The sequence below is a fragment of the Perna viridis genome, chromosome 2, assembly GCF_037379345.1.
Source record: "Perna viridis isolate PV_CMFRI_1.1 ecotype Kerala chromosome 2, ASM3737934v1, whole genome shotgun sequence".
Taxonomy (NCBI): domain Eukaryota; kingdom Metazoa; phylum Mollusca; class Bivalvia; order Mytilida; family Mytilidae; genus Perna; species Perna viridis.
Genome location: NC_142446.1, coordinates 13,891,472 through 13,916,651, shown reverse-complemented (window position 1 = coordinate 13,916,651; position 25,180 = coordinate 13,891,472). Strand labels below are relative to the sequence as shown.

Sequence of the window (25,180 nt, the reverse complement as noted above, 5' to 3'; positions counted from 1 at the left end):
CCCTTTTTTAATATTAGAAATTCATTCTGTAATATTACAAAATCATTTTCTAATACTACACATTCCTGATTTGGTAATATTATAAAATATCACATGTTTAGTAATACATGTATTACAAACTGAATTTGTATTATCAAAGAGTAATCAACGGAACCAAGGTTATAGCGGTAATCAAAAGAATGCAATCCAGGGACAAAGACCAGACATGGAAAACAGACATACACAACAAAGAACATAAAGCAACCAAAATGATACATACAAAGTAACAAAAGCAAATGAGCAACTCGGACTCCACTAAAAACTGGGAGCATGGACCAGGTGCACCGGTAGGGTAAGCGTCCTCTGCTTTTCTAGAAACACCCGCCGAGTTGCTCATAAAAAGTCAAGTCCGGGGTAGACAAACGAGGAAAGGAAAACTATGATCCGTTGAATAAATCAGTTTTTATGGTGCAGATGGATACACCATAACGATCCACGAATTCATGATGACGACCATAAAACTTTTGTAATGATGACTTCAATATTATAGCAACATAATTCTGTTCCAGAAGCCTATTTGTTAGAGTTCTAGTGCGATACAAAAAGTCTGCGTACTTTCGGCAAGCTCAGGCATAACGTATGAGTTGTGATATGAACACTCCATACGCAGGTGCTGAAGGGATGTTGCCACAGATGAAAGGAAAGTTGACAATTCTGAATGAAAAGTCATCACGTTTGTCGTAAAGTTTGGTCAATTGTTTTCCCTTACCATCGATTTCTAAGTGTAGGTCAAGATAAGAGGCTGACTTCACAGTGTCTGTAGTATCCTTTATCTCAAGTTCTTTTGGGTAGATGCGATGTATCAAATCCTCGAAATTAGGATACGTCATCTATATAGCGGAAACTGAGATTGAAGGATCTAGCCAAGCGATATTCTTTCTTTCTGATCAGATCGGTTATAAAGTCAGCCTCATAATAAGAGTGAAGGAATAGGTCAGCACGTAAAGGAGAACAATTTGTTCCCATTGGAATGCCGACCGTTTTTTGAAAAACACGTCCACCACATTGGACAAATATGTTGTTGATTAAAAATTCTTCCTCTGTATATTTGGAAGATGATTTTGAATTATTTCTTACAAAGTATAAGGAATCTCTACCAAGAACTATATATTTGTGTTTAGATTTACCATCTTTTTTGGAAAAAACAACGATGTATAAGGTTTTTAAGTCGGGATTTTAACTGAGTATGGGGAATAGAAGTACATGAACACCTCCTGACTGTGGACAAGCGCATGTCTGTAGTGGGGTTAAACTTGCTAGTTTTTATAAGGCCTTAACCATCCCAATAAAATGCAAGGTACAAATGAACTTGAATAACAAGCACGTCATAAAATTCAATCAATAATACATCCAATACCTCAACATACGCCATATAGTCAAAAAGAGATTTCCACTTAAAGAATTCTCGCATTTACTGAAAGCTAGCTCAGAGAATATTAAAGAATGACAATACCATCTAAACTACCAGCATTATAGCCTGGATTTGGAGTGGTAAATAGGTCAGATTTGATGTAGTGCAATACTAAAATATGACTTAGTTGGTACCTGGGACGCAGTTAGGGGTCGAATATCCCTATTTGTGAAGACAAGGTTCAAAGAATAGACAATAATTTGAAAATCATAACCTTTACGAATAAATCTATTAAGAGCAGGTGATAAATCTGAATGAACATTTTGAAGGAATGTGCCTTATAGACTATATTTCCGTGAAAAACTAGGTGACTAGGACCAAGTAAGAACCCGCAAGTGCTATTATATTTTGTATCGAAGTTTTGTAACAGTTAAAGAATTTCGTAAATGTTTTTAGAAGTTTGTGATAACAATACCCCCCTGGTACAACAGTTTTCTGTGAAGTATCCGTTGTTCATTAAAATCTGAAACTATTAAAAAATACGAGCAAAACAGACCAGTTGTGAAATGTAAGTACTGTAGGAGCCATTTGGAATGGAAAATCAACAATAGGAAATTCAAAATCAAATCATCTTTTTTATCAAACTTTTGTATGGAGGCTGTCATTTTCTGGTGTAAGATTTAAAGAAAAAGATGTACATGCACTATTATTGTTAGATTTGACCAGTTAAGATTATTTGTGACCAAAATATCATCAAGATATTATTAAATTACTCTACAGATCATGTTTTGAAGGATCTTTAAAGAGTTAGTCATGAACTGTGAGAAACAAATGGACTATGACAAGAGCACAATTAGTCTCCACTCTAATATTAATTGTCAACTGAAAAATTCAAAGCATTGATGATATCTAAGTATGTCAAATTAATGTATTTATTCTGTCTTAAATCCCTGAAAAATGCATCATAATCATTACAAAAAATTTACTGAGAACCAGATTTGTCAAAGAGTAATCAAGGGAACCAAGGTTATAGCGGTAATCAAAAGAACGCAATCCAGGGACAAAGACCAGACATGAAAAAAAAGACATACACAACAAAGAACATAAAGTAACTAAAATCATACATACAAAGTAACAAAAGCAGATTAGCAACTCGGACTCCACTAAAAACTGGGAGCATGGACCAGGAGCACCGGTAGGGTAAGCATCCTCTGCTTTTCTAGAAACACCCGCCGAGTTGGTCATAAAAAATCAAGTTCGGGGTAGACAAACCAGGAAAGGAAAACTATGACCCGTTGAATAAATCAGTTTTCATGATGCAGATGGATACACCATAACGATCCACGAGTTCACGATGACGACCATAAAACTTCTGTAATGATGACTTCAATCTTGTAGCAACATAATCCTGTTCCAGAAGCCTATTTGTTAGAGTTCTAGCGCGATACAAAAAGCCTGCGTAGTTTCGGCAGGCTCTGGCACAACGTATGAGGTGCTGAAGGGATGTTGCCACAGATGAAAGGAAAGTTGACAATTCTGAATGAAAAGTCATCACGTTTGTCGTAAAGTTTGGACAATAGTTTTCCTTCACCATCGATTTCTAAGTGTTGGTCAAGATATGAGGCTGACCTTACAGGGAAAGAACCATTTAATCAAACATTACAACGTTTATTTAATAAGTTTATATGGCATTGTTGTATACAGCCAGGGAAGAAAAGTCATAACTATCAACAGAATCATAATTTAGAAATATCAATAGAGGAGCATTTGCTGGAAGATGAAGTAAAACGTGATTTGAACGACTTTTTGTGTATCCAGTATAAGGTCAGAACAGTCGTGTGATTGGTTTTATGATGATTAATGATGGGTTTTAGTTACTTCACTCTCTGTAGAATGGATTGGATAGTACTTCAGTTATTTCGTTACGAAGTACATATGCATAGAACTCTGTCATATAATAACCATGTTATTAGCAGCCTTATCTGCCTGTGCCAAAAAAAAAAAAAAAATCATAGTTTTTAATTTTTTTTTGATTTTTCATTTCTTTTTGCATGTAGTCAGGTCAGGATTTTATATTAACCCTTAAACCAGGATGGTAATTGGGTTGTTTAATTATTATATAAAACACTATTCTTCTTGTTATTCTAGAAATTGGTAGCTTAGTATTGAAATGATTCATAGTTCTTTTTTGTGATGTTCAATTCTTACATCTATGATAGTCATGAATTTATCAAAGAAATTGTCCAAGGATATTTTATCTATTTCTCTTTTCATCTTAATGATTTTTTCCAATCTATTTTAGTAAGAGGGAGGGCGATATTAAGGTCCTTTAAAAAAATTCTTGGTCTTCAACAATGCAGTAATAATATGGCCTCAGGGGTCATATGGAAATCTAGAACTGTCACCACATCTGAGTAATAGGCAGTTGATGTCCATATCGGTAGAAACAGAATTGTAATTGAAAACAATATTTTTAGTAGGTTTTATAAAGGAATAAGATAAAATGGGCGGTTCTAGGTTTTCAAAATAACCGGATATTGCTTTATTTACCTTATAAATCCTAAATGTACAAGCCAAATTTAATAAATCAATACCTTTGTTAACAAGTGGTTACAGAAGTATTGCATTCATAAACTTGATGTACAAAAAAACAGACTAACTCCAATAACTACCATACAATCAATTGTTCAAAAAAAAAAAAAATGGTGATGTGGTATAATCAACTAAATAATGTATTAAAGTACATGTAACTGTCTTTGTAAGAATCATGCAAAATCTGAACAAGAGGTTTTCAAGAGCCTAAATCGCTCACCTGGTTAAATTTTTGCCTTCCAAGGGCAATAACTCTAACAAGGAGTTGTCCGACAATTCTGACTCCATGAAAACTTTGGTAGAACTTATCATAAGAATCGTTTCAGCAATTGAAAATCTCATACTATTTATCATAGTTTTCAAGATATTTGCTGAAAAACTGTAAAAAAAAACCTGTCATTTGTCTTGTCTCAAGGACAATAACTCTTACATGGAGTTGTCTGACAACATTGATCCCTGGGGACTTTTGTAGGCCTTATGATAAGGATCATTTCAGCAGTTGAAAGATATTAATGGTATTGAAGATATATGCACAGAACTATTGTCCGACCCCTATGTTCTATTTTTAGTAACGATGGCCATGTTTTTTAACCAATCAAAAATCCAAACATTCATTTTGTGCAGGATACCCTAAAAAACAAAAAATACCAACTTCCATTGAGTTCTGTATAGTAGTTTCTGAGGATAACATTTTTGAAATTAAAAACATAAAAAAAAAACAACAAAGAACGTCCAAAACGGACAATAACTCCAAAATGGGCCAACAGATTTTCACCAAAATTTCACCACAGGTAGATCTCATCATGCTGAAAACTTCTAACCACCTCAGAATTTAGTTTACTTAAAGCTTTAGGAGATATATGCACAAAACTACTGTCTGACCCCTATGTTCTATTTTCAGTAATGACAGCCATGATTTTTACCACAGGTAGATCTCATTATGCTGAATACTTTTACCCTTTTCGTCAGAATTTGATAAAACCTAATGGTTTTGGAGATATATGCAAAAATCTGCTGTCTGACCACTATGTTCTATTTTTTTAATTTTGTCAAGTAGTTTCTGAGAATATTTTTGAAAGTAGTAACATCACAAACAGCGAAAAACATCCAAAAAGGACAATAACTCAATATGAGTCAACAGATTTTCACCAAAATTTGACCGCAGATAGATCTCATCATGCTGAATACTTTTATCCATATCAGAATTTTGTTAAACCTGACAGTTTTGGAGAAATATGCAAAATTCCGATGCCTGACCCCTATGTTCTATTTATAGTAATGGCGGCCATGTTTTTTTAACCGGTAAAAATCCCAAACTGTCATTTTGTGCATGATACTCTGAGGGACAATCATTTCATGCAAATTTATTCAGTAGTTTCAGAGAAGATGTTTGAAGAAATTGTTAATGATGATGATGGACGCCAAATGATGGCAGTAGCTCACATGGCCTATGGCCTAATTGTAATTCAGTTGTTTTAAGGATCTATATTGTGAAATATGCAATTATTCATTCAAATCTGTCTGCTCTTAGGGGATAATCACCATTGAAAATCCAATATTGTATTTGAGTATCAGTAACAGAGTTATCTCCCTAAATTTTGAAATTTACACGGGTTACATGAAAAACCGAATGTTAATTTCTGTTTACCACAGCAATTCAAACAAAATATTAAAAATAACAATATGTAGGCTTTCCAATCATGTATCACATTTTGCATGTTTCTTAGCTGGAGTGCAACTTTTCAAGCCTACCAAATTGGAATAAAATATGTCTAGTGGTTACAGAGGAGTTGCATTTGTTCATAAACTTTGGACGTACTGGGACCATTACCATGTCTCCCTGTTGCATTGCGCAGGGGATAATAAATGGCAGTCATATCAAAGGCTAGAATGTGAAATAGCATTGACTGAAACACTGCTAATTTCATCTTTTCTCTACCCTGGACTGGACTTTTTATCAGCAACTTGGGGGGGGGGGGGGGTGATGGCAGGTGTAATAGAAAAGCAGAGGACACTTACCCTACTAGTGCACCTAGTCCATGCTCCCAGTTTTTAGTGGAGTCCGAGTTGCTCATTTACTTTTATTACTGTGTATGTATTGTTTTGTTTATATTATGTTCTTTGTTGTGTATGTCTGTTTGCCATGTCTAGTCTTTGTCTCTGGATTACATTCTTTTGATTTCTGCTAAAATCTTGATTCCCATGATTACCCTTTAAAACAAATAACAAAAAAATGATCTAAATCAGTCAAGAAATCTTCAGCTTTCATTTTATCTGATGAAGATTTTGTTTATTTTTTTTTAAAAGTTAACAAAAAAAACTTATATCATTTTCTACCTTTCAATTCAAATAAGAAGCCTAGCCTCTACTAATTTATCATAACTACTGCATAAATATTTACAAGACATGTGAATGACAGTGTCAAACCAATTTGCTGCATATAATTGAACAAATGAACAAATTTCATCAATTTTTATAAAAGCAATATGTGATAACATTCAAATATTCCAATTACAATGCTGTTTAAAACTGTGGAGTCCAATCAAGTGTTTGTTGCACATCTATCATTCTATAACACTGTATCACATCTCCTCTTTGGAACTCTACATTAATATCATTTAATGATAGTCCACAATCTGTCCCTTTCTGTATAGAATGTACCTCATTCTTAAAATGTTTCAATGAAGTCATATACCCTTCAAATAAATAAAAAATGTTTTAGCAGTACTAACAGTGATATACTACTACCTAGATCATTAAACAAAAAATGTCTTCGCAGTACTAATAGTGATATTCTACTACCTAGATCATTAAACAAAAAAAAAATCAGGAATCAAAATAAATTGTATTTGAAATTAAAATGGTATAATAAAATGCTTAGCAGGGTGCAGCTTGATACATGTATGGCCTCAAAGGTCCAACCCAAGTTGGTCTTTTTAAACAGCCAGAATAAATGCCCATTCCAAACAGTTAGGACTACAATCCCAACATTGCCTTTGTGGTATTGAACCTCAGTGTAATACTTGATTAAAATCTAACTACTACTCAAGTTAACATATTTTATATGTATTTTTAACCAGTACAAACCAGTATATTTCCTCATTTCTCCTGATCAGTTTTATACTAATGAAAAGATTCAATAAATACCTCTATATACTCCTTATCATGTATTTCTGCTGAATACCTATACCTATATATCTGATTCCTGATGAGTCTTATCATGTATTTCTACAAAAGAGATTTGATAAATACCTCTATATATTTCCTCATCATTCCTGATGAGTTTTATCATGTATTTCTTTTGAAGAGATCCACTGGTACATCTACAACCAGCTACTGCTACTTTTTTCTTCTTTACACTAACATAAAATATGTCTATAATACTGGCTTCACCTGTAAATTTAAATATATAAAATAATTACAGATTTACAACATATATTAGTTTTTACCATTGTTACACATAACCACATCTCTGCTAACCATAGCTATGAACAGATTCATTAAATATCACATTTGAAAATGCTCCAGTGCAACTTGATATAAACATGTATGTTGAAATAAGGCAATAGATCTGAATGAAGATTGCTCCAAGCAATTTCACTGTCAGATTTCTAAAAATCTGTTTTGTTTTCAGAGTGAATTGAAGAAAAATATAAACCTGCTATATAGTTCCCCAAATAATTTGTATGCACAGACAGTCATATTGTCACCATAGAAAAAAAATGAACAGACACAAGATACCAGTATTCTATAAACATCATAACATACAGTAGGTGAACCAATACCCATTCACTCTTTAAAGAAGGTTCCCACAAAGACTAATTGTTTCCAACTACAGATGTGGATACTATCATTTTAGTAAGGACATTTGTGTTATTTTTTTTACTGAGTCATTGGCTATTACTTTGATGAACAATTAAGTACAAACTAGCAACATTAAAATGGTAAACGAGAGGCTTCCAAGAGCTTGAATCACATACCTGTTTAATTTTTTGCCTGTCAAGGGCAATAACTCTAATAAGGAATTGTCTGATAATTTTACTCAGACTTTGGTAGGACTTATAAGGATCATATCATCAATTGAAAGTTTTTTTTCAATTACTTTCAAGATATTAAAAACATGATTTCTTGATTTTCAAGAGCAATAACTCTAACAAAGAGTCGTCAAACAACTTTGTTCCCCCCTAACTATTGTAGTCCTTATCATAAGGATCAATTCAGCATTGAAAGTATCTATCATAGTTTTCAAGATACTGGCTAAAAACTGAAAAAAATGTCATTTTCCACCTTTTATGGGCTATAACTATAACAAGGTCTGATCAACAAAGGTCAACAATTCTGATCCCATGCAGACTTTTGTAAGCCTTATAATAAGATGCATTTCGGCAACTGAAAGAATTTGGCAAAACCTAATGGTTTTGGAGATATATGAGCTTAACTTCTTACAGAACCCTTTGTTCTATTTTGAGTGATGGTGGTCATGTTTTTTAAATATCCATGTCAGATTTTGGCTAAACCTAATGGTTTTGGAGATGTGTGCGAAAAACTTGTCCGACCCCTATGTTCAATTTTTAGTAATGGTGGCCATGTTTTTTGACGGATCACAAATCCCAACCACAATTTTATGCAAAACACTCTTAAGAACATTCATACAAAGTTAAGTTCCAATTAGTCAGGTAGTATCAGAGGAGAAAATTTTTGAAAAATAGCAAAAAATTGTCCAAAAAGGGCAATAACTCCAACATGGCTTAACACATTTACACTAATCTTTGACCACTGGCAACCATCTTTTTTGAAGAATCAAAAATCCCCACAACAGTTCTATGCAGAACACTCCAAATTCATACCGAGTTCAGTTTTAATTTGTCAAGTAGTTTCAGAGAAGAAGATATTTGAATAAATTGTTACTGACAATGATGGATGACAAGGAAAATGATGACAAAGGTAACCAAGTGATGAAAAAGGGAAATAAATACAAACAAGAGGCTCCCAGGAGCCTGAATCCCTCACCTGGTTGAATTTTGCCTTTCAAGTGCAATAAATTAAACAAGAAGTTGGCCAACAATTTTAAATCAAGAAAACTTTGATAGGACTTATCATAAGGATCATTTCAGTAACCGAAAGTCTAAATCTATCATAGTTTTCAAGACATTGGCTGAAAACTGTAAAAAAAAAACCCTGTCATTTTCCCCTGTCAAGGGCAATAACTCTTATAAGAAGGCATCTGACAAATTTTATGCCTAAAGACTTTTGTAGTCCTAAATATAAGGATCATTTCAGCAATTGAAAGAATTTGCCTAAACCTAACGGTTATGGAGATATATGCGAAAAACTACTGTCTGACCCCTATGTTCTATTTTTAGTAACAGTGGCCATGTTTTTCGATGGATAAAAAAAAAACCATTTCAATTCTATGCAGGATACCCCAACGAACACATACTGAGTTTTGTTTCAATTGGTAAAATAGTGTCAGAGGAGAAGGTTTTTGAAAGAAATAACATTAAAAATAGCAAAATACTTTGAAAAAGGGCAATAACTCCAACATGGCTGAACAGATTAAAATAAAAATATGACCGCAGATAGATCTCATCATGCTTAACACATTTACCCAGTCAAAATTGGGTTTAACCTAACCGTTTTGGAGATATATGTAAAAAACCTATTGTCTGACCCCTATGTTCTATCTTTAGTAACAGCGGCCATGTTTTTTTTTAATGGATCAAAAATCCCCACATCAGTTCTATACAGGATACCCCAAGGAACATTCATACCAAGTTTGGTTCCAATTGGTCAAATAGTTTCAGAGGAGAAGAGTTTTGAAAATTGTTCACCCTGATGATGGACGCCAAGTGATGGCAATAGCTCACATGGCCTTAGGCCAGGAGAGCCAATAAAACATGATAAAAAGAAGATGGGAAACTATTGGCATTACAGTCTCCCTTGGGGGTGAATAGCATTGGAGGAGAGGTGAAACACAAACTATCAATCCAGAAGAATGAAAATCTAAGTTTGAAAAAAAAAGTTCTTTAAGGTTTTTACTGTTCCTTTCTAAACTTCTTTCTATTAAAACTGAAGACACAATTGTCATCATTTTTGACACTTCAAGAACTCTGTACTACAGGTTCTTAAGAGCCTGAATACCTCACCTGGTTCGATAGGCAACATTTTAGTTTTTGTAAAAGCGGCTATATTTTCTTGGATAAAAATTCCTATGGCTCATAGGGAACAATCACATAACTTTTAATAAATTCTGTCCAGTAGTATCAGAGGATCAAATTTTTGAAGTAATAACATTAAAAATAGCAAAAAAAGCATGGAAAAAGTGCCATTACTCGGACATGACCAAACAGATTTACACGAAAATTTGACACAGATAGATCTCATCATGCTGATCAACTTTTACCTTATGTCAGAGTTTGACTAAACCTATAGATATATGCAAAATACTACTGTCTGACCCCTATGTTCTATTTTTAGTAACAGTGGCCATGTTTTTCAACAGATCAAAAATCCCTACATTAGTTCTATGCAGAACACCCTAAGAAACATCCATACCAAGTTTGGTTCAAATTGATCAAGTGCTTTCAGAGGAGATTTTTGAAAGAAATAATGTTAAAAGTAGCGAAAGATGTCAAAAAAGGGCAATAACTCAAAAATGGCTTAACAGATTTACACAAAAATTTGACCTCAGATATATCTCATAATGTTGAACATTTCTTACCCTATGTCAGAATTTGGTTAAACCTAATGGTTTTGGAGATATTTGTAAAAAAATACTGTCTGACCCCCTATGCTCTATTTTCAGTAACAATGGCAATGATTTTGGACATCAAACATCCCCACACCAATTCTATGCAAAACACACTATCAAACATACATACTAAGTTTGGTTCTAATTGGTCAAGTAGTTTCAGAGGTGAAGAGTTTTGAAAAGTTGTGAAAGGTGATGATGGACGCCAAGAAATGGCAATAGCTCAGCTGGCCAAATATTGGCAATTAACAACTTTGTCCCTATTTTGAAGGCTTCTTATCTTTTGCTGCAAAGACAACTTTGTCTTTTCAATCTAATTTAAATAATACCTATCAATTGTTCAATTCAGTAACTAAATATAGGATCTAACTACATTCCTTTCTACTTTCTGTTCTGATGACCTTTCTCATCTGCCAATTAGACTCCATCTTTCATAATTTTTTGAAAGCAGTATCATAAGGGAAGATGCTGAAGATTCTGAAAAGATCATCTGAACAGAAAGTTGGGGGGTAATGATCCACATGCACAATTGTGCATCACAATCTTACAATCTGGATATGGATACATTTTTACAATTCTGATCTAATTCCTTATTTAGCTAACTGGAAGTCTAAACAGAATAACGACAGCTAAAACTTTTGTTTCTGTGTTGAGCACTTCACTTAAACCGTTAGGGATGAAGGCCAATCATTATCGACAGACATGACTATGTGTCATTTTTTTTTTGTAATTTGCTGAAATGTAACTGAAAACATACTGGTAAAAAGGACTATGATTTGAATTGTCAGCCAAGAATCATATGCATTGGATCGTGGTAGAGTGGAATCCTTACACCTCTAACAGAAAAAAGAATGTAGTGTTGTTAGATCATGACTGAATGAAACAACTGATAGGACATTATTTTAATAAAATAAGTGGTTCTTTTTTTCTTTGTAAATAAATTGTATTGAGCTCCATTCTACCTTTTGAACATGGCTATTTTCACTTATTTACTGTTCATATCTCCTGTACTGATTTACTAATTACTGATTTCACCAACCAGTGACAATTTTATGCTGCCTGTTTATACTGTAATATACCAAAACTCCTAAATAGTAATGGATGGGGGGGGGGGGGTGGTTAGCACACTATAAAACCTGGTTTCCCACCATTTCCATCAGAAATGCCAGAATGAAGTCAGGACCATTGCAGTGGTTTCCAACTTTCCATTTTTTACCTTGATATTGCCATTTGTTATATAGACTTTGCCTTTTGGACTATTCCTTCTGACTATCGCCTAGAGTTCATCAGTTTGGGCTATTCATTCTGACTATCGCCTAGTGTTCATCAGTTTGGGCTATTCATTCTGACTATCGCCTAGATTTATCAGTTTGGACAATTCCTTCTTGACTATGGCCTAGAGTTCATCAGTTTCACTAGTTCAGTAATTTTGTAATTAGCCTTCATATCATAGACCTGTAGCCCTTTTCACAAAAAATCTTAAGTGTAAAATTAGTTCTAAATTATGATGTCATAATAGGTCTAAGTATTATGATGCACAGCAAATGACTAATTTTATTCTTATGATCTTTAGAGAAAAGAACTGTTGGTCATAATCAGGATAATAGCATTTTGTGAAATTGAAAAAATAGGCAATGAGAATCTGTATAAATTTGACCCCATCTTCAAGCTGAAAAGCAACCACTTTTTTTTTCTCTAACAGGTTCATAGATATATTACATGTTGAAACTACAGCATAGCTCTTAAAAAAAAAAGAACTATTTATAATGTACTTTTTAAGAGATACATTTTTCCTGAAGTTTTACTATAAACTCAAATAATATCTAAATAAAACACTAGGAAAATACTTTTTTTCTGATAATTTTTTTAAACTTTATTCCCCAACTTTTCTTTTGTTGTGAAACATTTTGTGGTTTGAATTCTTAAAGATTTCTGTTATGCTGACAAAAGGCTGTTCAATGGCCCTATTCTATCAAAACAGTTCTAGTCACAATCTATAAAAGCAATGACAGCCTTTCTGTTGTGATAAAGTGTCTTGAAGAACCTGAAATGATGTAGATATATATATATATATATGTGCTTCATACCTATAATTTCCTCTTCCTGTAGCTTTGGCAACTGCCTTGTAAGACTAGAAATTAAATTTTCAAACAATCTGTATATCACATTATCCTGATATATCATAACATTGTTCAATGCAGCAAAGTCCATTATTGAATTTGAAACTGGTAAGTTGAATGTGAATATCTCACCTAAAAAAAAGGAAAAAAAGAGAACAATTAATATGAATGTTTTCCTCATTAATGTATATACATTTTATGTAAAAATAATAATCATATTGCAGCATTTGGCATAATTATTTTGATACACATTGTAGAATATAAAAATGAAGGACAGCAGGAACTCATATACTACCAGTGAGTGGGCTGTGATTATCAAATTTAAAATATTAATCTGCTGATCATAAATTAGATTGCTGATTATAATTTATTTGTAAATAACCATAAATTATCAAGAAAATGAATATAATAAATAGGATAATCAATTGGTTATTGTGAATAACCACAATATAATCACTTGTGCAATAAACACTTGTTTAATATTGGTGTTCTTCTGTAATTTCTCCATGGTATGAGGTGCACATCTTCTATGTGTATATAAATACTGTGAATAGTTTGAATAAGATTAGTTGAATACTTTTGAGTTACAGATTACACAAATAAGGTATCCCTTAAGAATAATTATCTGGCAGTGTAAAGTGGCTACTAGATCTGCTTACACATGCATCCTGTTCTCATAGCAGCCTAAATGTAGGATAACATTATATATTTACTATTATCATACATGATTTTATGAAGCCTATAAAAAAGTGAAAATTGGTGAAATCGAAAGTAAACATAATAAAAGAATTGGTTGTAATAAATACTATACAAACCATTAAAAAGCTTTGCAGTTTCTATATCATTAAGTGTAACCTCGCCAACACCATATGATATAATACTAAGTCTACACTTCTGTGATCTATATGTGTTTAATGTATCAATTATTGCATCAACAGAACCATCCACATCACCTACAAGTACAAAGCACTAAAAGTTCTACAACAATTAAGGATCAGGCATAAAAATAAATACAGCCACTTAATACTAAACATAGAACACCAGAGGTCAAATCTTGAACAGCTTGGGAAAGTTTGGAAAGTATTTTCAAGCTTGTTACATTTCTTACTGCCAACTTGGGAATTTTTAGGCAGGACAAATTGTAAACGGACATCTTTGAGATATATTCTGCCAACTGCATAGGTTTTTTCTGTAGTAATGTATGAATGAGACAACCACCATAGTATTGAAGGGTCTTTTTCAGTTGAACATGTGCATGTACTGTAACAGATCGATGTTTGTAAGCCCATTTTTTTTGGTGGTGGATTCATCTAAACCTAATTGAAATTCTGAAGTTTTAATTAAAAAAAAATAAATGAGAAAACTTTTATTACATTCATATGTATTTCTACTATACATTGAGCACATACTTCCTTCTTTCCATTAATGTCAACTGAAGTAGTGTCAGTATTCAATTTTGAACTTAAAGGGGTTTAGTCCAAACAAGTTCTCTTGCCCAGTTTTGGTTTATGTGAAAGAAAGATGCTAAATAATATTATGGACATTTGAGCAACTCTTTCTTTTCATTAAATGAATACCATGAGGTTCAGTATATGAGGAAATGTAACAAATGTTGGAGAATGATGCTACCAACTTCCCAAATCCACACTACTATTGCAAACAACACTTTTGGGAAATACACTGCACTGTTGATACTCAGTGGCTTTTAATTGTAATAAAACATCTGAATTGTTAATTCACAGGTAGGTTCACCATCTACATTGTACAACATGCATAAGAATCTCAAGAGTTCCACTTTTCTTTAAAATCGACCAATTGTGGATCAAAAAGACCCTGATCTGGATCATATTGAAACTGGGGCCAAAAGTCCAAAATCTGAATGAACACAAATATTCAAACCCTAGAGTTCAATATTTTATAAAATCCAAAAAGTTTGATTTTTAATCTCTGGACCTCAATGCAGATTATTTAAAAAAAAAAAAAAAAAACAGTGCCAAAAATTGACAAAATGCTTTACAGGGTGCAGCTTATTATAACAAGTAAAACCCTGAATAGTTGGGGAAAGCGTAATCAAGGGAACCAAGATTCCAGCGGAAGTCAAAAGAATGTAATCTAGGGACAAAGACCAGACATGGAAAACAGACAATCACAACAAAGAACATAAAGAACATAAAATAACCAAAACTAATACATATTGTAATAGACGGGCGAGTGGATCTGGTCTTCTTTAACTGGCTTCAAACAGAGGGGAATGTAATAATGAAGAATATGGATAATTGTTAAATAATTTGTATTAATAAGTTCATAATAACCTCCAGTTTAACAAGTTAATCAATGCATAAAAATCAACCAAAAAATACAGTGTTGGATGTTGGCCTTCCTTGTTCCCTAAATTATATGAAACTTCTCTTTTATATAAGGTAGTTTGTCAGTGTGGTGAGATATTGTATCCTCATTCGATTACAAAAATAGTATGGACTTAGCCATTCAAAACGTCTGATTCCCATCAAAATTAACTTGGTGTGGTCAAAACGGAAGTAAATATCTGCCATTATTTTCTCTGGTGAAAGGAATATTCAAAAAGGATTCTTCTCTGGTATTATTTCTTGAAATAGGTTTTACTTTACCTTAACTTCAGAACTGGAAAAATATTTTATGTTCCTGGCTTTGCAATTAGAACTGGTAGTAAGTTTTTTTTTGGGTCTGTTTGAGATGTTGTCAGCTTGAGAGACTGATGCGATATGTCATCTAATCTTGCAATGCTTCCTGCCTTATATAGTATATAGGTCCAGGAATTGCAAGCAGAACCCTACTCGGCCTGCAGCCCCTAACTTTGGCTAATAACTTTATCAAAACCATACATTATCTTACCGGTTGGCCAAAACACCACTTATAATAAAAAATACAGACTTATATTTCAAATTTCCCAGGACAAAAACTGAAAACCGGGACGACTAATTGATTATGTCTAAATCGTATAACATCATTTAAAAGGAATGTACATGATCACCTATGCATAAAACAGTTCCGTAGAACAAAATTAATAGCATGCTTAAATATAAATGAAATGTAAACCTAAATAAATTCTGGAAGGCCATCTGGTCTAAGGAAGACTCGATAATAATCTTTTGTACCCAAAAATCTGCCAAAGCTGAGATATAATGTAAACTTCTGGCGTTAGAAAAGTTAGAATGCATGCTAAAAATATAATAAAATCCTTTCTAAATTCCACAGGGAAAGAGTACGTTCCACAAAAATGGCAGAGAATTCTAACTAACGCTTTGGTAACTTGGACTTATAAAATGTAATGAAAATAATAATTTCAGACTACCCTAAGGGTATATAAAAATATGAAGTAACAAAAGTAAATGAGCAACTCAGACTCCACTTAAAACTGGGAACAAGGACAAGGTGCACCAGTAGGGTAAGTGTCCTCTGCTTTTCTAGAAACATCTGTTGAGTCTCGCATAAAAAGTAAAGTCCAGGGTAGATGAAAGAGAAAAGGAAAACCATGACACCTTGAACAAATAAGTACTCATGGATACACCGTAATGATCCACAACTTCATGATGATGACCATAAAACTTCTGTAGTAATGACTTCATTCTTGAAGCAACATAACCCTGTTCCAGAAACCCAATTGTAATAAGACTAGCGCAATACAAAAAGTCTATGTAGTTACGGCAAGCTCTGGCATAAAGTATGAGTTGTTATATGAAAACTTCATATGCAGATGCTGAAGAGATGTTGCCACAGATGAAAGGAAAGTTGACAATATAAAGGAATGAAGTTATCATGCTCGACGTATAGTTTGGCCAATAGTTTTCCTTTACCATCAATCGCTAAGTGTAGGTCAAGATATGAGGCTGACTTCACAGTGTTTGTAGTATCCTTTATCTCAAATTCTTTGGGGTAGATGCGATGTATCAAATCCCTGAAACTAGGATTGTTTAATGATAACATGTCATCTATATAGTGGAAACTGAGATTAAAGGATCTAGCTAAAGGATATTTCTTCTTTTGGATCAGATCAACTATAAAGTCAGCCTCATAAGAGTGAAGGAATACGTCTGCAAGCAGAAAAGCACAGTTTGTTCCCATTGGAATGCCGACTGTTTGTTGAAAACTGCATCCACCACACTGTACAAATATGTCGTCTATAAAAAATTCCAGCATTTTGAAAACATCTTCATCAGTATTCATTGGAAGATGATTTGGAATTATTTTTCATAAAGTATGATTATTGAGGAATCTCTACATATTTGTATCGAGGTATTCCGTCTTTTTTGGAATAATGATATTTACTGTTTTTGAGTCAGGATTTTAACTGAGTATAGGGAACAGAAGTATAAAAAGTTGAAAAGTCAAAGGTTTTAATGATATGGTATTCTGATAATAATCTTGAAATAAGGGTTTCCTGAAGATCTTTTGAATTTTTCAGGATCAACATTGAATTAATACCACTACGGGAGTAACAAGTGTTGTGGAGTATAGAAGTTAAAGGTTTTGAAAGAGGTTTGCAAAGTATGGAAACACAATTTAAGCTTGATACAGCACTGCATTCTGATTGCAATTAAATACTGGACAATTAGACTGTATTAAGTTGCCCCTCTTAAGCCCTTTTTTCTAACTGGTTACAGTTACAACCCAAAAAATCTATTACAGCTATCTTTTGTATGTGGCACCTAGTCAATGTCAAAGAAAGTTATTCCTGGACATCTATAATAATTTAAGTCACAACCCCAAAATCCCAGCCTTTGTTTTATGGCATTGCACTCTGTGGTATAACTATTAACTTGTACTTAAGTTATTATCAAATGTCTACAGACAATGATGATGATGATGACAGCATGATAGTGTAAAATTTTAATGAAAGGTAAGATCCTCATCCTCATCCCAGAAACCATATTATTACAATGTATAAGAAATCGTCAAACAGGAAGTTGACATTACTCAAGTCTGAAATTAAATCCAAGAAAATAGTATATCTATAAAAAGCTTCTATCAAAGTATCAAGTTGCTATGATAATTGGTTGAAGAAAAAATTGTAAATAAAAAAGTGCAGAGAGAGGAATGAATTAACGGATCAACAGACACAATGATCACTATATACTGACCACTTTCAAAGCAGAGGTATTAAAAAAGTTTCATTAAGAACCCATAAATCCTCTATACATGTAGTAAGTGGTACAACCACCAACACACTCAAACCTAGTGATTGTGAAATGAAACCTTCTGTTAAAATTTCATAGAGATTTATACACACATACTACAGGGATTATCTGAAAACCATAATTAACCCTTATTCCGAAATGGTTTGGGTCATAAATCCTGAACTCAGAAAAAACTCAAATAAAGTGTAGTTTCCTTTCATGAAGACAAAGTTATTTAAAAAGTAATCAATATTTAAATACAAATTATCAAAGTATAAAATGATTATTTTGCTGCTTTCGCAGAAATAAAATATAAATAATGTGATGATCTTTGTTACCATACCCTTTAATATAATGGCCAATGAAGGTCCTTCATGGTGAATTTCTTCCTCTTTTTTCTTTTTAAATGAAGATTTTCTCATTTTCAAGTAAGTCGTTAAACCTTTAGCATAACGCTCTGCAAGCTCTTTCTGATGCTCTGCATCATGCTTTTCCCTTTTCTCTTCTATCACAATGCTGTCTTGTTCAACCTTTTTAGCTGATATTTCTGCATTTCGTCGCTCTAGTTCAACTTTAATAACTTTCTATAAGCACAAGAATAAAAGCTGCAAACAATATCCAACATATATGTGAATAAACAGAAGTTTAGCAAATCTTAAATAGGAAACAATGTAAAATAACTAAAATCAATTAACTATACAGTAGAAACTAAAGAAAACATATTCTAAATTCATTCTGAACTATAAGTTGAGATAAAGTGTCAACAATAACAGATTTAAATCTACTATTTCAATCTTAAGTAACAAGACTTCATTAGTTAATTTTATGTGTTTTTATATTTGTGAGTACCTGTTTTTGTAGTTTTGGGAAAAAGTCATAGATTTTAGAGTTTGTAGGTTTGAGAACCTTATTACACAAATGAAGGGGACATTTCTTTATTGTTTGGAACCAGCTTTCAATTTTTGTTTGCAAAACCCACGAAAACCATGAAAATTGGTACACCACAAACAATAATACTTCCACAGTATCTACCTCAGTTTTGCATTGAAGTATCTCATCTCCCGCAGAAGGCATTTCCCTCCATCCTGTTACCTCCACTGGCATAGACAATGTAGCCTTCTTTAACTGAACACCTTTCTCATTTATTATAGAACGGACCTAGAATTTAACATGGTAAAGATATCTTCAAAATAGACATGGGGAATTCCTAAATCCTCACTAATTTAAAGTGCATCAGTGGAGTTAATAGAGTTTCCAAAAATGTAATTTTGATACCATAATATACAATTAGATACATGATAACTTCTCACAATAATGATGAAAATATTGGTTTGTAGAACCAATATATACCATTATTTATGTATAAAATATTCTCCAAAATTTCATTTAATGTCAAAAGTTTTAAATGTAGGGATAATGAAATTAAAATAACTCATGGAATTCTAAATGTATATAATTAATCATGACTTTGTCCTATTTCCAAAGCCAAAAAAGAACAGAAGTTGGCAAGATAGGAAGTAAAGAATATAACGTGTATAGCTCAGTAAATCTAGTAAAATTTTACCCTTAGTCTAAATAAATTGCAACAGAAAAAAATTTAAGTTTTAATCTATAGCATTATGACCCAAATAAGCAGAGAAAAAAGTCTAACAATATCAATCAAGCAGGAACCTCAAAATTTGCAGTTCAAATTTCCTACGGAAATTAACATTGGAAAGGGCAGATAACTCTGTAGAAATGGCTGAAATTTTGTTTATACATAATCATAATAATGTCATATCTGATAAACAGTGTAGCAATAGTGGACATTTTAGCATTAATCAGAAGACCATCTACAACTAATGAAGATGTTTCATATCTTATACCAAACAACAATTTAGTTTTTATAACTAAATAGTAAACCATATGCCCAATTTTCTGTAATTAAAAATTACCCATAATTTCAATTTACATATCATAACCAAATGTCTTACACATCTTGGGCAGCATAATATAAGTGATAGTCAAAAGTTCCACATAAGTATCATACTTTACATGAAATCAATAAAAAAGAATAAAATCTGACAAAATACATGTGCATTAGGAACTTAAAATAAATTTGTTCGTTTAAATCGTTTGTGAAACCCGAATAATGCTTTTTTGGTATATTTTACATGTACATCGGTTGTGAAGCTAAAATAAAGCTTGACTTAGGTATACTATACATGAAAATCATTTGCGAAGCTAAAATAAAGCTTTGACGGAGGTTTATGATACATGTAAATCGTTTGGGGAACTAAAATAAAGCTTGACGTAAGTATACTATACATGTAAATCATTTCCAAAGCTAAAATAAAGTTTTGATGGAGGTTTATTATACATGTACATCGGTTGTAAAGCTAAATTAAAAGATTTGATGGAGGTTTATGATACATGTACATCGGCTGTGAAGATAAAATAAAGATTTGACGGAGGTTTATGATACATGAACACCATTTGGGCTTGAACAAAAAGCTAAAATAAACTTTGATGGATGTACATGTATATATCTGTGCAATCCTATCCATTGCCTATATTATATGATACATGTACATCGTTTGTGAAGCTAAAGTAAAGCTTTGACTGAGGTTTATGATACATGAACATCGTTTGGGCTTGAACGAATAGCTAAAATAAAGCTTTGATGGATGTATATATCTGTGCAATCCTAACCATTGCCTATATTATATGATACATGTACATCATTTGTAAAACTTAGATAAAGCTTTGAGGTTTCGGCAGCTTAGATTTTTTTATTAGACTTTTTTCTGTGTGTATATATAGGAAATAATGCTATGCATTTGAATCAGAATATATTCTGTCGCAATTTGTTTAAGTAATATAAGAAGCTGAATAGAAAAATACAGATTCGAATTAAATGCTTTGCAGACTGCAGCTTGTAACGACTGCAGGAAGTATTGACACACAATTCAAATTTAATACAGCTTTGAAGTTTTACTTAAATAAGACATTTGACACAGGATAAGAATCTGACCAGAATTGACCTGGCTTCTATTTGGCCTTTATAATTCCTAAATTATTCGTCGCAACCTTCAAAATCAATCCCAACCTTCCTTGGGGGTATGATACTTTGAGGTACAATTTCAAAGAGATCCATTCCATTTTGCTCTAGTTATCATATGGACATTAGGAAAATGCTGGTTTCTTGCCCTTAATACCTAATATGGGTCAAGTCAAAACCCTTAAAATAAATCCCATCCTTCCTTTGGTGGTATGATTCCTTAAGGTTCAATTTGCTGGTAAATCAAAATTAAATAAATTTTTTGAGCTCGATTGATATTCCATAATTATTTCAGTTATTGAATGGTAACATGATATTACCTTTGCATATCCTGTACCAGCAATTAACATATCTCCTTTCTGAAGTGTTCCTCTCTGTATTATTATTGAAGCTACTTTTCTGAAGGAAACGTAAAAAAAAAAATATAAATTCAAACACAGCAGAATCTGCATCTTATGTTTAAGCCCTTTTCATATTTTCTATATTTAAGGTCTAAGTAATGACAACTGTTAAAGTTGTTGTCTGAATCAATGTAATTCCAACAGCCTTACATTCTTTGAGCACAGCATGTTCTTTAATCATTTCAGTATTGAAAATTTACATTCTGACATATTAACTTTTTATTTACAAATTCGGCCTCATCTCGAATTAAAGTCAGAAGTAAAAACAACAAGCCTGAATCGCTCACCTGTTAAATTTTTTCAAGGGCAATAAATTCAACAAGGAGTTGTCCAACAATTTTTGACTCAAGAAGACTTTGGTAAGACTACTCATAAAGATCATTTCAGCAATTGAAAGTTTCTTTCTATCATAGATTTCAAAATATAAGCTGAAAACTGTAAAAAAAAGAACAAAAAAAATCCTCATTTTTCACCTTTCAAGGGCAATAACTCTTACAAGGAGTCATCTGGCAACTTTGAACCCTGGAGACTTTAGTTGGCCTTGTAATAAGGATCATTTTTAGCAATTGAATGAATTTCGCTACACCTAACGGTTTTGGAGATATATGGGAAAAACTACTGTCTGACTAATGTGTTCTCCTTTTTAGTAATGGCAAGATTTTCCACGAATCAATAATCCCACATCAGTTCTATGCAGGATACCCAAAGAAACATTCATACCAAGATTGATTCCAATTAGTTAAGTAGTGTCAGAGGAGAAGCTTTTTGAAAGAAATAACATTAAAAATTGCTAAAAAAAAACATAAAAAAAGGACAATAACTCCAACAAAGCTTACCAGATTTAAACAATTTTCACCACAGATATTTCTCATCATGCTGAACACTTTAACCCAGTCAGAATTTGGCTAATCCTAACGCTTTTGGAGATATATGCAAAAAACTACTGTCTGACTCCTTTGTTCTATTTTTAGTAATGGCAGCCATGTTTTTTGGCAGATCAAAAATTCCCCATATCAATTCTATGCAGGATTACAAAGAAACATTTATATTCAGTTTGGTTCCAATTGGTCAAGTAGTGTCAGAGGAGAAGTTTTGAAAAATTGTTTATGATGACGGAAAACAATGGATGCCAAGTGATGGCAATAGCTGAAATGGTGAGCTAAAAATAGATAGCTGACCCAGTAAAATTTGATCTTTTTACTTATAATTTTCTACATTTCATCAGGAAATAACACATGGCACGCAATTTAAATCCCCAATACAGTTATTTTTAACGCCACGAAGTTTTCATTATTAGGCTAATCTGGAAACAGAATTTTGATCAGGTTACTTGTATTTCAATGGAAGAGCATCTTTAAAGTAAAAGGGTAAAAAGCAAAACTATACCAACTGCATTGGAAAAAGGAAAAATCAGAATATGAAGAACCATGCTCTGTACAGTGTACATTGCTATTACTGAATAGTATATATATCTGCATCTTTAACACTGAAATAGCAATTTTTTCTTGGCATATTTATTTTTGAGATTTTCATGGTTCTTTTTCCCCACAAAAATAAAGACAGCAATTATATTTGAAACAATTAAGAGACTGTCTATTTAGAATCCATACAGTTCCTATGACATGGTAAATCTCATCCCATGAAATTTTTTGTTCCAATGTTTATATCATACATCTGTTACATAAATGATTTAACAATTCCCTAAGAAAGCAAATAAATTTTGTACAAAATGAAAGAGTTCAGTGCTTTCAATTTAATTTTTTCTCTTAACCGTAATTAATCAAAAACCAACATTCATCTCTGAGAAAGAATACATCTGCTTTATGAAATAGATGAAAAATATCTCAGTAAAATCTCCACAACATTCAAGCTTACTACCACTCTATTTGACACAGTGTAATTTTCTGACTAAGACCAAAAATGAAAGTGTCCAAAGAACTTAAACATAAAATTTCACATGTTGTCATGCTAGGTTTATCTCCTACTTGTCAAATCTATATAAAACTACACAACAAATAACAATCCACACAATGGGTGGAATGAAGGGCCAAGGGAAAGACAGACAAGGTGATTTCAACATACCACCAACATATTATGTTATGGTGCAGTCATCTGCATCATTGTCATCACATTGGGACATTTAGTTTCTGTGCGATAACTTTAATCATGGTAAACTAATTGTTCTGAAATTTTGATACAATTTTGCTTACTACTAAAGGAAGGTTCCTATGTAATTTGAACTTTCTGGATTCCTCATAATAAGCCTTGCCTGCATTTTTCAATCAGATTTCAGATATCTCTTATGGTTTTCAAGTTAAAAGGAGTCAAAGGGGCCACACCCTGAAAAATCAACTTTTTTGTATTTGATACAATTTCAAACATTTATTTAATTAGATTCCTAATAAAAATCCCTGCCTGCATTTTTCAATCAGATTTCAATATCTCTTACGGTTTTCTAATTATAAGAGGTCAAAGGGGCCACACTTGAAAACGTCAACTTTTTTATTTTTGGTCTGAAAATTTTCAACTTAATTTAAAATTTGTGAAATATAGTGTCCAAACCATTTGATGTGTCCATAATAGATTGTAAGTCCTTATGCTTACATGTGTCAAAAACTACATATTGTGTCCACACTTGCCATAACTATTCAGACTTCTACCATTGCAGTCAAATCATGCTGCACTTGATGAAGCTTTTACTGACATATTTAAGCATAGGAACTTACAGTTCATTAAGGATACAACAACTGGTTTGGACACAATATAGCACAAAATTTTCAAAATTGTCCCAAAAATTAAAAAAAGTTGGATTTTTTAAGGTGTGGCCTGAATCCCTCATTTGACAAACCATACCCTATAAACTAAGAAAGTAAAGGTATCATGCTTTGTTACCATGATTGACAAAAACAGCTGAAAAAGAGCATATATTGAAGAATGCTGCAAGTTCAAAAGATTATCTAAGGCACTGTAAAATGTTGGAAATGCCTACGAAGTGTTTTAGAACCCTGGAAAAAATTTGGGCAAGAGTCCCCCTATGCCCTGTTATTCCAACAGGTCTGAAGGGTCATTAGCCCAGAATAAATTAGCTGAAAAAGAACATAAAATGAAGTTAAACCATGGCTATTCAAAATTTTCATCATCACCATTCATATCAGGAGACCATGTTTACTACATAAAAAAATTATTGTTGAAATCAAAGCAAGTATAAAAATTAGCGGAAAAATGGCTGCCAAGAACAATCTTTTGTTATCACCATTCAACTTAAAACACCTAGTTTCCTAAAGATGGAATCTGAGCAACTGGTGAAAATGGTCGTAAAATGGCTGCTTAAAAAATAAATTCAATACTGTCTGTCAACTCAGAATATCATGCTTACCTTATGGGTAACCTTCATTTTCATTATTCTTCTAAAAAAAAAAAAAAAAAAAAAAAAGAAGCAAAAATAGCATTTTGACCCCCCTACGTTCTATTTTTAGTAACAACGGCCATGTTTCTTTGACTACTGAAAAATTTTGAATGATCAGTTTGTGGAGGTAACCCTAAAAAAATTATGCCAACTTTAATTAAATTTTGTTGCAATTGGTTTCAGAGAGTTGTACACATTATAACAACAGAAAAATCTATTACAAGGGCCATAAATCCTACAACAGGCAACAAATCATTTTGAAAATTTTGGCAAAGGTCTGTTTACTGTTTCCATCAAAATTTGGCTAAAATCAATGGTTTTTGAGTT

The 25,180-nt window shown here is 32.6% G+C and overlaps 1 protein-coding gene across 4 annotated transcripts in view; it reads right to left on the bottom strand.

Moving 5' to 3' along the window:
- Positions 1-6,439: 6,439 nt before the first annotated feature.
- LOC148623730 (translation initiation factor IF-2, mitochondrial-like) overlaps positions 6,440-25,180 on the bottom strand; it is a 60,995-nt gene continuing 42,254 nt past the window's right edge. For all 4 annotated transcript variants that reach the window (XM_088565786.1, XM_088565789.1, XM_088565787.1 and 1 more), the window contains 7 exons: positions 21,367-21,445; positions 19,039-19,164; positions 18,350-18,590; positions 13,669-13,806; positions 12,821-12,985; positions 7,235-7,375; positions 6,440-6,678 (listed from right to left, as the gene is read on the bottom strand). In XM_088565786.1, the coding sequence (XP_088421912.1) occupies positions 6,506-6,678; positions 7,235-7,375; positions 12,821-12,985; positions 13,669-13,806; positions 18,350-18,590; positions 19,039-19,164; positions 21,367-21,445 (1,063 nt within the window). In that variant the 3' untranslated portion in view covers positions 6,440-6,505. The remainder of the gene's footprint in view (positions 6,679-7,234; positions 7,376-12,820; positions 12,986-13,668; positions 13,807-18,349; positions 18,591-19,038; positions 19,165-21,366; positions 21,446-25,180) is intronic.